The 13,194-nt window shown below is 40.5% G+C and overlaps 1 protein-coding gene across 1 annotated transcript in view; it reads right to left on the minus strand.

The window, feature by feature from the left end:
* lrp1bb (low density lipoprotein receptor-related protein 1Bb) overlaps positions 1 to 13,194 on the minus strand; it is a gene marked incomplete at both ends in the record, with an annotated part of 274,243 nt that overhangs the window by 91,397 nt on the left and 169,652 nt on the right. The window contains 4 exons of the mRNA XM_083996665.1: positions 323 to 550; positions 823 to 954; positions 6,675 to 6,919; positions 7,273 to 7,437. Coding sequence (XP_083852791.1) covers positions 323 to 550; positions 823 to 954; positions 6,675 to 6,919; positions 7,273 to 7,437 — 770 coding nt within the window. The remainder of the gene's footprint in view (positions 1 to 322; positions 551 to 822; positions 955 to 6,674; positions 6,920 to 7,272; positions 7,438 to 13,194) is intronic.

Below are 13,194 nucleotides of genomic sequence, written 5' to 3' on the forward strand. Positions count from 1 at the left end.
AAGAACATGAAAATGCTGTAATGCCCGGTGTGCGTTACAAATCTACGATGCAAAGAAGCTCAGGATAAATTTGATGCATCTAACATAAGCAAAATAAAGGTATAAACAGTGTGAGAGGAATGAGCCCCAATACAAGTTATGTTCTTAGAAACATTAGATAAGAGATTTGTATGTTACAATAACAATTTGAATGTAATCGATGACTTCATGACCACAAAAAAGGGGTTTCTGGAGAATCAATACACATACACACTTAGTTTGTATATCACTTAAGTCCATACCAAAAGAGTTTGGGCTGTACATTGGATGAATATGCACCCACCTGAGGAAATGATAGTCTCCAGCTGGGTGCCATTGATAAAGGCCCGTTTGATGGTTTGGGTTTTGATGTCGGCCCAGTAGATCCTCTCCTCCTGAGCATCGTAGTCCACCATGGTTACGTCATCAATGTCTGGCACCGTTAGCGCCGTCATGACATTCATGTAAGGGTTGTCTATGTCCACACCTCGGATTTCAGACCGACGCACATACAGGAGGAACCTTTTCAGCGCTGGTGGGATAATCAAGAAATCGAGAACTTTGAAAAAATGCACTTTTGCTGACCTTTCTGTCCGGTCCAGGTGGGGGTGAGTTTATAACAGCCTGATGTAAATGCTAGTGTCAATCAAAATGGGTAGAATTCACATGTGAAGGAAAGTATAAAAAGAAACGGATAATGTTCAACCTGCTAAAATCTCATGTGATTTGCACAATATCCTCCATATTTCTACTCTGATGACATAAGGAGAAGACATGACAAACGAGGAACGTGGTCTCCCTCACCATAACAAGACTGTTTGTTGGTTGAAAGCTTCATAAGGTGTGGACAGGTGCAGGACGCAGTGTGATTGTAATTGATGAGACACAGATGCGAACAGGGACCACGTCCATCATTCGCTTCACATGGGTTAGACGCTGATGGGAGGAAAGAGAAAGAAAAATAAATTGAGTATCATTCGAGAGCACTCAGCATAACAAGTTAGGAGATGAATGCTTGACATAGACCAACAGTCTTTTGTGACATAAGAAATAGTACAATTACTTTTTTGCACCTTTCAAAACAAATATATTTTGGATATAGCATAAACAGAGGTTCTGGGATGGAAGCAAGAGAAAGACATCATCATACATTTATTAATGAATAGAAAATGAGGTTTAAAATGGGATTTAGAAAAAAAATACTGAACTGGGGATGTCTGAACCAGTGGGCCGGTACACACCGGTACGGAGTACCCCAGCACTTCTAGATTTTAACCCCTGTGTACCAGGACTTTTTACGGCGTGACGGGGCGTACCGGGAGTCAGGACGTTCAGTACTCTGCCCTGTTCTAATTCTCTCTGACCGATTCGTGATAGTGATGTCTCTTTCACACTGAACGCCACAGTCCTGTTGTCGCCGCTCTGTTCTCTGCTGCTCCTCTGTCTCTCACTGAGAGGCGGGGCTGCCCCGCGCTGCACGCTCTCACCACACATACATGGCTCTCTCACATGCACGTACTGAGTGCACGCCGCTGCCTCATCATAGTATAACTCCATGTGCTGCAGACATAGCTAGGCAACCACTTCCCAGTGGTTGCCTAGCTACTAACAAGTAGCCCATCACTTATTCAGCATGGTTAAATACGAGTCATATTTCAGAAAAGCGCCCATTTGTGCTTGTTTGGCTAACATTAGTACTTATAAGGGCACAGTAAAATGAAAGCTCTTATTGAGAAACATTGTGAAGCTGTTGCAGTCAGATTGTTAAGAACAATGACAGCCGTCTGTGGAGGCTGTTTATCTGGCCACAAATCACAAAAACTTCTAGCTGAGACCAACCAGCCCCAAGCCCCTGTGTAACATTAGGCTACCTGGATGTAGTGAATCACAGCAGCAACATGAGGAATCACTCATTCAGCTTGATTTTAGTGAAAATTTTAATTTGTTTCCAGATATTGAGTTTATTATGACTTTGCTGTTGTAAACATTGCTACAGTATTCCTACCGTTGAAACAGTTACAGTAGCAGTGAATAAACTCATGTTGGCAATAATTTGTTGACACAAAAGAAACGGCAATTAGGACAGGATAGAGACAAACACTGATTCATTTGTCTTCATAGATTATTCACAGATGGATTTTAACAAGAAAATATGTTTTTTTTTTTAAATCAGCATCATGTACAGTACCCTGTCAGTTAATGATGTGCTGGTACCGACCACCCACCACCTAATTTATCAGCCAACAGCTGAAAACGGGAGTACCGGCACTTATTTTTTCCCACTTAAAGCATTGGTCTGAACACCTCAGGCAGGTCATTCCAGATCATAGGCGACTTAACAGCAAAGGTACTATTCCTTCTAATCTTAAATCTAGACATGAGAACAGCCAGCAGGTTCTTGACCTCAGGATTCACATGGGCTGATTTGATTTTTCTGAAAACCTGACTGGATTTCAAACATTCTGTTGTCTGACAGGGCTTCTACAGGCTGTAATGAGGTGGACTTTTGTGAGATTTTGGCAGTAAACTGAAGCTTGGGAACTGCTCTGCAGTTATTGTAGATGGGGTCCGGGGGATCAAGAGCAGGTTTGTGGAGAAAAGGCTGGACGCAGGCTGTCTTAAAGCAGTCAGGATCACAGCGGAGTGAGAAGAGGCGTTCATTAGGAAACAGGGGGCAACCGCATCCCGCACTTAAGATAAGAATCTGGGTGGAATGACATAAACGTCACTAGAGGAGGGTTTCATGTGATGCCTCATATCCACTTGTTTGTCAACAGAAATTGGGGTGTGGTGACAGAAAATGTGATCCTGGCAGAGGATGTCTGTGAAGGAAAGAAGAACGAAAGACTGGACCTGATACACTCAATTTTTTAAAACTCTTCACTCAAGGAAAAACTGATAAGAGCATGTTTTAAATGCAATCAATAATATTAAGATGCATTCTGGGACAAATATTATAAGTAATTAAATTTGAAATATATTTTGACCTTGCAGTCTCAAGCTTAGTATAAGATGTCAAGAGAATCTTCATCTGCTGATACTGCACTTGGAGTGTGGTGGGCCCTGAACTGTCTGTCAAGATTGAAGATTCCTTGACTGGTGAAGGTGAGAGACCCCTATTATTTCTAAATCTGGGGGCAAAGTTATCTGGCAACGGATGGAGGCACAGAGGAAATTAAATGTTTTTACTAGCACATCAATATCAGCTGCACTGGTTTTCACAGTAGATTCTGATTTGAAGTTTCAGTCGTTCGTGTCAGAAACGAGGTACAGTGAGAGTGGTCTGGCAGTTGATGTCGTTAACACTCAAACCATGTGTGAGGACCTAGTCAGGCGTGTAGTCATGGTATCTGCACAGCCTGGACATTTTATTTCTAATCAAATACATCCATGATTTAAATTTTAAAGGATTGTTCATCTTCTGCATTAACATCACGGTTAGTGCAACCCACTATAATAGGCTGGCATAACATGCACTTTTAACATGTAACATGTAACATGTAATTGATCTCTCAAAAAAAACTGGTAATCATTTTATAACAGGCTCACAGAACTAAAAAGAAAAGGAAAAATGGCACAGTACGTATAATATTAAAGTACACCGTGAATGCCAAGGAAAAAAAGGGTATTAAAGTAATGCTGAATTCGACTGATCTTTACTTGTCGTCTGCCCATACATGACTTTTAGGCTGGTCACCTACTCAAATGGGTCTGAAGAGGTTTAGAAACATAAAAGTAAATTAGAAATTATAAAACTATTTTCTTTTTGCTACCTCACAGGAATTAAAATTGAGATGACAGATACTGTGATGTGCCAAGATTGCAGAATATCCGTTAAAACTCTAATGTTACAACATTTTCTACCAGACGTACAGAGCAAGTTAAATTTCAAGAGCTTTTTCCCGCTGTACAGTAATATCAAAGGAGCTGCACATTTGAAGTAGTCAGGTTTCATGAATTTCTTACCTATCCAATAAATCATCTCAGCAAAACTAAAGCAAGTCAGCCATAGTTCAGTTATTTTCCATTATGCTGCAATCACATTTCATGCATCAAACACATTCATTCCTCCATCTACTCTGGATGATTCATGTCAAACAAGCTCATTCAAAGTTCATTTTCCTGGGCTCGTTCACTAACACATTGGAGAGTCACATTGCATCACAAATGTGGCTTATTTAAGTTAAGACAAAAATGTACCTCCGTCTACGTAAGCTGGAAACAGCACCCAGCTGACTCTGTATGCTAATAGGAAGACATCACAACAGCGATGCATTCACCTGAATCGCGCTCTTGAGGGATGACAGGCAGCAACAGCGGAGCCATGGTGTTTGTTTGCTCTAAACTGTCAGATTTATTTGTAGCAAATAGTGAAAAAAATACTGGTACTCTCTAAAAATAAGGAGAAATGCTTATTTTTAATCCAAAAGTCATACTCGGAGAGGGCCTGGTTTGGTGACGGTACAATTTAATATGTGATTCCTTCCACTGAGGGACCTATATTTGTTGTGCTGATTTGTTCCCAAGCCTGTTACATTTGTCCTGATAATTGAGTTCAAGTAATGGCAGTGCAGTTTGTTTGCCTGGAAATATGTATAAGTTCCAAATGGCACAAATATGATTTTAATTGCAGAAAGTTTTGCACACTGATCATTAAAGTTATGCCAATAAAAAAAGGAATCATGTTAAGCCCATCTATTTTTTTCTTTCCTCATTAATTTAAGGGAACAGGACACATAAGGACAAATACTTTAGTAATGTATGAGTACTGGTACTTCTGCTTAAGACTCCACAGTGCTGTGTAGACCGTGCTACTGTATGTAGCAGCTTTACCTGCTGAATAGCTCATGAGAAAAGAGGCATATTATCACTGTTCACTTTGCCCATCCTCCGCACATGTGTCCCATTCTTTTTCTCTGGTCCAGATGTTTAGGGTCTGGTGGAGCATCACAGCTTGGAAGCTTTGGTTCCAGCTACAGTGGATAATAGCCTGATGTAAATGCTAGCCCCCACCACCAACCCTGCCACCCCCCTTCGCCGTTGAGCTCTTTTAAATCGGATTAGACACGCTTACTGTCATCTTTGGAAGAGCAGTCCCATTTTGATCACACTTATCTGTGGTGAACAGTCATGAGAATGCAGATACAGGAAGGAAACAAGTAAATTAACTTGTGGTACAGTGGAGAAGCAGTGGAATCGCTAAATAGATGTAAACCCGATTACCACCGTAATAATGCCCATTTTAGGATGGTGGCTCACATACGAAGAAAGCCAAGGGGAATGCATTTCAAACTTGGCAATGCAGAAAAAGGCAGTTGTGGCAGAGCCGGATCCATCAGTCAGTTGCTCTTGGCACACATGGCCAAAAGGATCCATAATCCAGTGTCTCATTTTGGTAGATGTGCTTTACAAATCAGGCAAAAATCTATTTCAAAACAACCTATTTACAGAAAAAAGCATGATAAAGTGAACTGAAAACAGATTTCATGCCATTAATTTTAAGATGCCACTAAATCTTAAAAACTAATCTGCATATCAAATAAAAATTGGCTTACATGTGTAGGCCTCCTGTCAGACAGCACATCAGCAGTGTAATTTTTGTGGTCAGAATCTTGGATTACTTGGCTGCTCTGAAAATTGATTACCTATTCGACTGTGACACTAACAGATTCAGAAGCGTTCACTGAAAAAGAAATTGCTGAGAATATTAATGAAGTCTCAGAACTATTTCACGTATTTCCTGTCATCAAAACACACTCTTCATATTACTAACTGATTTGATTATTGGATGTGGCACAATTATTCATTGGTGGATGTATTTCTCATTATGCATCCCTCTTTATTCACATTCAGTAAAAAAAAAAAAAAAAAAAAAAACCTTTTTCATATAGAAGTATGAGCCAATTACAATAATTTGGATGGAAAAAATTTGAGGTAGGCTACCATTAACTCAAGCTAGCTAATTATCTGCATGAGTACCTTTTTTATTTAGACGGATGCTTGTTGATTGACAGGCCAAATGAAGGCAGAGGCAGAAGCTGAAATTAATTACATTGTGCTTTTTCTCCTGTCAGTACATGAGAATGGATTCTGTTTTAAAAGATAATATATCCTCAGTCAATAACTAGTTGTACAAGAGGATTATGTTGAAATTATATATGAGTGCTTCTTGTTTACCTACAGTACCAAGGATAATATAAGATGTGATGAGTTTGAACCTTTAAACTCTTAACAGGCAACCACTAAAACTGAAATTCCTAAAAAAAAAAAAGAAGATGATTACTCTTCACAAACCTCTAGCACTTCTCATTCTGCTCCGTTTTCAATGGAAATTCTTTAGAGTTTGAAGGTCAGAATTAATCAAAGTGCTGCGGAACCAAAGTTGCAGGAGCACAAACATAAGAGAGGGGCTTTTGTGTCACATTTCTCTTATGTATTTCATTACAAAAAGTTTGTAAGGACTTTTTGCTTTCAAACAATGGATGGTTACAACTAGGTGCCATGCAAAAAGAGGCAACACAGGGAGTGTGCTACCTACTGTAAGCTAAAACTGAAATATTATACACAGAAGTCAGTCCAACTAACATAGTGAATTGTCTCTTTTCTATGAGTGTCACACCTCGAACCAGCAAAGGCAGAAAAAGAAACGTTCTCACCTTGCGGCTGCCTGCTGGGGTGGAAGATCTGCAAGTCAAAAGGCTGAGCACTTGTCTTCTGGATGACTGTGACATTTTGCCCAGTCCACTTATTGGCTCTCGCTAAAGTGTTCGTTCTCCAGTCCGTCCAGTACACATTGCCTCCATACAGAGACACGGCAAAAGGATGGGACAGGTATTCATGGCCCCTGAGGATCTCAATGACCCCACTACCATCATAGAGTGCAGAGAAAATGGCATCGGAGCTGTTCAAAAGAGATCAACACAAAGGGCCGTATCAAAGTTTAAACTGCTCTTCAAATGCATTGAAAGGGAACAGTAGAGGCATGCAGATCAAAGTGTAACCCACCCAGTCCACTGATGAAACTGTTAAATTGTTTAAAACCCACTTAAAACCAAATATGGCCATTGGACAAAGATCTCTAAATATTACATTCCCTCAATTATTAACTGTCCACTGGCGGCTAGATTGGAGATTCAAAGTAACACTTTCTCTCAGGGAATGGTGGATCCTTTGCAGTGTATACTGCCACGTGTTCAGAGTCATAAAAGGTATGAATGGTTCTGCATACACCATAAAATGACTATAGTGTTGTACCGTGCATCTGTCCAGACGATCCTCTTTTCCAAATGATCCAGAGTCAGTCCATTAGGCCAGGCGCCAATTTCCATATCCTTAAACACAATGTGTCGACCTCCTCCACTCATTGATGCAGCCTCAATCCGGGGGAAAGTAGCATCCCAGTCGGTCCAGAAGATGATCCTTAGAGCACAAATCCATAGGGACAATTACTATTGATTATTATCTGACTTTTGTTACAAAGAATAACAACAATAAACAGAACCTTTATGGAAATGCTTGTTTGATCTAATTATAAAGTGTAAGCAGTTACTTCAGTGTTATACTGCAACCAAAGTCATTACATATCTAATGCTCTCGTGACTGTATGTGTTAACACAGATGGTGACGCTGAAGAGTGTCCAAGTACAGCACCAGCGATCCAGTGCAACCCCCAACATCTGTGACAGGCCTTGGAATGGGAAGCCATCTGTTTTATTATGACTTTTCACAGCTCAATGAGGCCTGAAAATGAACACTGTCATTGATGTGACCATCGACAGTATCCTCAGTCCTACTCGTAACCCCATCACACATCACTTCTGTCCTGACTTGGTCCACAAAGTCAGCTACAATACGGGAGAAAATGGATGTTTGAGCTTAAATCACACACTGACGACAACGAAACAGTGTTAGGAAGAAATATCCTTGTCCAGATCAATAGCCGTATTCACTTGATAAGGCCTCCCTGATCAATGACCCACTCCTTTGAGTGGATTCAAGTAATTAGATTAGAATTATTGCCCTGGAATGGAAATGCGTCTTTAGGCACCAAAAGCACTCATTAATCCTACTCTGCAGAGCCACGAAATGTAGTCATCCTCCCAAATGTGAAAGAGTACTATAGGAGAGAGTGCATGAGCAGATTACTCATTTTTTAAGACTGTTAAATTGATTTTAGGAATGTCTGGGTTTTGCTTTAATCTGAAATATACTGGACACAATATACAACCACTGGCTACTTCTCAGAGGCATTAATCCAAGCACCTAATGTGATATACTTGCAACACACCAACAGCAAGAAAAAAAAAAAAAAAAAAAATCAATTCAGCATTTTGTATAATTTGCACGGCCATATTCAGATGTGACAAATTAAAAGAAAAGCCATAAAAATGGATGATTGGGGTAACATAATGAATGCATATGCTTCCACAGAGGCGCACCACATGGTACAGTTAATCAATTGTAGGAAATCTCTGAGCAGAATACAAGACAGGCGCATCTGAGGCTCCGGAGAGCCATATTGGAGATTCTGCAGGCTTCTCCTCTGGTAGCAGGAGGTAGCTGCCAAGCCTTGACTACTGTTTAACCTCTAAGACCTAACTTTCAACAGATATGAAAGTACATGCAGAAAAATTGAACATTAACATTTAAAATGGGATTAAATCAGCAAACAAGTTCTATATCACTGCTGGTAGATATAATCAAGGACAGGCATGTATAGCATCTCAAAGCCCGCTGCCTTCAAACGGCTCTCTCATCTACTCCTTTCCACACAAGAGAATATTTTGTCCTGAACTGCTGCAGTGTCAATGCTGCATTGTTCTTTTACTGATTGGATGTGTGCATTGCTAAATCATTTCTTAGATTTGTCACTGTTTATATGACTCTGCAATTCTTGCGTTTGTTAATATTTCCATAACTGCTAAAGATAAATATCTGGTCTGGTCTTGTTACCTGAACATCAAGGAGGTTGTTCATTACAAACAATAAATAAAATGATTTAGGAACTTGCTTCAAAAGTAAAATCATTAGTGCACCCTGATGGCTCATGTGGTAAAGCACATACTACTAAGCCTTAGTTCCTACACAGCAGCCTTGATTCAAATCCAGCCTGGACCCTTTGCTGCATGCCATCTCCTCTCTCGCTTTTCAAATTTTCTGTCTCCCTCGCACTCTTCCTGTAAAAAAAGTCACTGAACGGTTTGATGAGGATGAAAATTGTAAGAGTCATATGCTGTTGCTTTCATAGTCACCGAAATCTGAATCTGACTGAACACCAATGCGAATTATTGGACTACCATCATCAAAATACCAAATGAAGGAACATCTTTTGGCAAAATGGTGTTCATGCTCCAGCAGAGTCGAGAGACTTGTAGCATCGCTGCAAAGGAGCAGTGAAGCTGTTCTGGCAGCATGTGGTGGCCCAAAACTTTACAGTAGCAAGACACATTATGTTGTTTTTTTCTTTTTATTTGACATCCATCTGTTTCATCTAAAAACATACTGCCATATTTTGTGAAAAGTTAAAGTAAAACCTTCCGTCCGTGTTTCCAGCACTGCAGTGGTTTGTCAGGGAAAAAACAACAACTACTTACAGTATTTCAGTGACGGCCAAGTAGTTTTAGTCCTTGGGCCAAGACCCAAAATTTCACATATTGGTATCACCATCATCTAAGATAGCATAGGTACCAAAGGTATCAAATTTTGTCCTTGTTAGATAGTCACACTTTAATAACTTTGGGCCTTTTCTCAAACGAAATCTGGTGTTTGTCTCGTGCGCTCTCGTTTTTCACACTCCCTCGCTTGCCCTCGTATCGATCTGCATAGACTTGACAAAAACAGATGCGTGGACACCATGAAAATGAAACACTATAATTCCTGTGACAACTCGCCTAGGTGTTATTGACACTGACCGCACGTGTCAATAGGTTCAGCAAAACGTGTGGGCACGGGAATTAATATTATTATTGATGACGTATGACATGCATTGCCAGGAAAGATCCGATCTGTCTGTTTAGACTGCAGACGTATTGGCAGATATCCGATTTGTATCTGATTTATTTCGGCTGTCTTTACACTGCACGGTTCAAGTGGCCCAATTCCGATTTTTTCCTCTCAAGTGGCTCAGATCGGATCTGTAACATGAACGTGTAAACGGGGCAAATACGCATGGAATCGGAAATTGTCAGATCAGATTCAGCCCCCCGTTATATGTGGAAATTAATCAGATAGGCCTACCTCTGTAGCCTGTGATTGACACGTGGGGCTGACCGGGACTACCTTGGCCAGTTGTCACAGGAATTATAGTGTTTCAATTTCATGGTGTCCACGTGTCTGTTTTTGTCAAGTCTATGCAGATCGATACAAGGGCAAGCGAGGGAGTGTGAAAAAAGAGAGCGCACGAGACAAACACCAGATTTTGTTTTCCTGCCGGCAAAAAACTGAGTCGAGCCCATTAGAAATCAAGACAGGAAAATCAAACAATGTACACAAATGTGTCCAAGAGGCTTTGTCCCGTCCTCACTTGAGTGACGGAGGATTGAACGGTGGCACAACTGTCACCGTCAACTGCTCACCTCACAACAGCTCCGCTCCACGCAGCCATTTCACTCACTTTATTTAGTAGGCTAAGGACAGACTAGGGGTTCACTTTGTAAACAGTGACGGGCTGGATATAAACTCTGAGCACCAGACTCACCTTTGTTTAAAATGATTATGGAATCATAACGTGACAAACTCCTTAACGTCTTAAAAAAAAAGAAATAACTAGTTTATTTCCAGCCGGTTGTTTCACACAAACAAAGCAGGTGTAAAGGCAGATATCAGATATGGGTCACTTCTGATAGAAAATGTAAATAGACAGTCCAAAAAATCGGATTAAGGCAACAAATTGGAATTGGGCATCAAGGCCTGTACTGTAAAGACAGCCTTCCACATATAACGGGGGCCTGAATCTGATCTGACAATATCCGATTTCATGTGTATTTGCCCCGTTTACACGTTCAGGTCCATTTTCCAGGGTGTTTGCTCCGAAGGACCATGAAAAAACTATGATGTGTGATCTCCAAAAAGAGTGATAAATGACTTTTAATGTGTTATTTGGCCGTCTGTGTTCTTTTTTGGAATTAATCTGCCTATAGGGGAAAATAACAAAATGCAAAAAAAATATAAAAAGCTGCTCCTATGAAAAGGCTATTATATTTTAATTTACTTATATTGACCCTAAAAACAATTTAGTATAGGTAAGGTTTTGCCCACTCAAGTGATACCGGTATCTGATCTGGCCCAAGGACTATTTGTTATTAGTGTCTCATAAAAGTTGACTTGTTTAAATTATGTAATTTGTATATTTAAGAAATGTGTGTGAAAAGCACTACCAAAAATTACCCTGTGAGTGTACAGCAGTACACTTTGTATGGGCGTAGGAAGAGACTAGAAGGTCAGAGCTGAAGTCACACATGGGGGACAGGCATGACTCATGATTAGTTGCTGAGAGACATCGGAAGAGCAGCTGTTGAAATGTGGAGTTGTGGCAAGAAGATCCCGCAAGCGTGTTTTTTTTTTCTTCTTTTTTTTTCATTTAAACCATCTGTGTCTTATACCCATATGATAAAAGCGACTGTTATCTGCCTATATCAAGAGAGGAGCAGAGCAGCCAGATAGCTTCCATCACCACCAGCTTTGCACAAGGATGTCATATGTGTGATACAGATTCCAGTCCTGCGGCTACCAGGGAAACAAACCACACTCCAGGGACAGACAGGAACATCACACTGGCTGCACGCAAGGTCAGGCTCTCACATTAGGTGGAAGCTTGGACTCGTTTTCAAACTTCTTCTTTTAGCCTGTTGTTTCACTGGGCAAGAACAGGCTTTGGCCTGTACAATAGAAAAGAAGAGCAGCACAACCCATTCAACTACACACATTACATGGATGCACAGTGTAATGTTCAGGCCTGATATCCACGGACAAAGACTGGAAGTTGCAGGATTGCCAACTTTATTCCATTTAATATCCATTATTCATACCAAAATCAATACCTCACTTCTTTCTTTTTTTTTCTTTTTTAATGTGCAGGGCAGTTTGATTGAATGTTAACTAATGTAACACTACCTCCGGATGTCTAAAGGATCATGGCATTCTGCCCAGATCCCATCCTTCTCTACCAGGGTTCCTTAACCAACCAGTAAAGTCACAGTACAGTGGCATGGAAATGATCCTTCAGCAGCTTCACCACCTGTTCGCTCTGGCAAACACTGACAGTTGTGTTTGATGGGGTGAATGGCCAAGACAGAGGCATACAGTACCTGCTGGGAAATGAACCTCCGGCTCTGCAGTGGTGGGTGAGTGCTTTTACCCTATACTTCGCTCAAATGTCCCTTAATATTTAAAATCTTCTTCAGAACTCATTTCTCTCAAAGCAGCTGGTGCTAGGCAACAGTTTTTACCTGCATGATATATCAAAGCAATATTGAATAGTCAAACAAAAAAAAAGAAAAAGATATAACTCAAAAAGCTTTCCGACTGTTCATTTTTGGATTTTCTTTATTTTCATTATTACAAAAAGGTACCCTGAGTGAAGTATGTGGACATAAGAGACCAAAAAGTATAAAACTTAATCATTATTTCTTGTCTGTAAAACTGTAAAAAGCAGAGTAACAACCACCTATTTTTTTTAAAACCTCAAAAAAAAAACTCTCTAATGGGGCTTCCTGGTGGCTTGCCTGAGAGAGATTACACCATGTGGGCTTTGTGCTGGCTGCAGGTTCCAGTTCGACCTGTGGCCCTATGCTGCATGTCATCCCCTCTTTCTCTTTCCCTACTGTAGCTCACCAGTCTCTCTCTCTCTCGCTGTGGCTGTCAAAATAAAAGGTAAAAACTGCCTCGGAAAAAAATAGGATCACAACTACAAATCAGAGCTGCCTTCATGGTGGTTTGTACAGCATATTATTACTGATCCATTGGGTTTTCAAATACTGACAGATGTCAATCATGTCCATTTCATCTGTCTGCCTCAAAACTCAGAGCCAGTGCTTTTGATGCACATTTGTTTAACCCGTGCCTTGAGCGGGTGAGTGGGTAATGCATCAATATTCAGGAGAACAACAGGTGACGACCATTCTCACAGTAGTCTCAATTCCTAGCCCATTCTTTTCGCATGCCCTGGTAGTGTTGTGC

The sequence above is a fragment of the Trachurus trachurus genome, assembly GCF_905171665.1.
Source record: "Trachurus trachurus genome assembly, chromosome: 21".
Taxonomy (NCBI): Eukaryota; Metazoa; Chordata; class Actinopteri; order Carangiformes; family Carangidae; genus Trachurus; species Trachurus trachurus.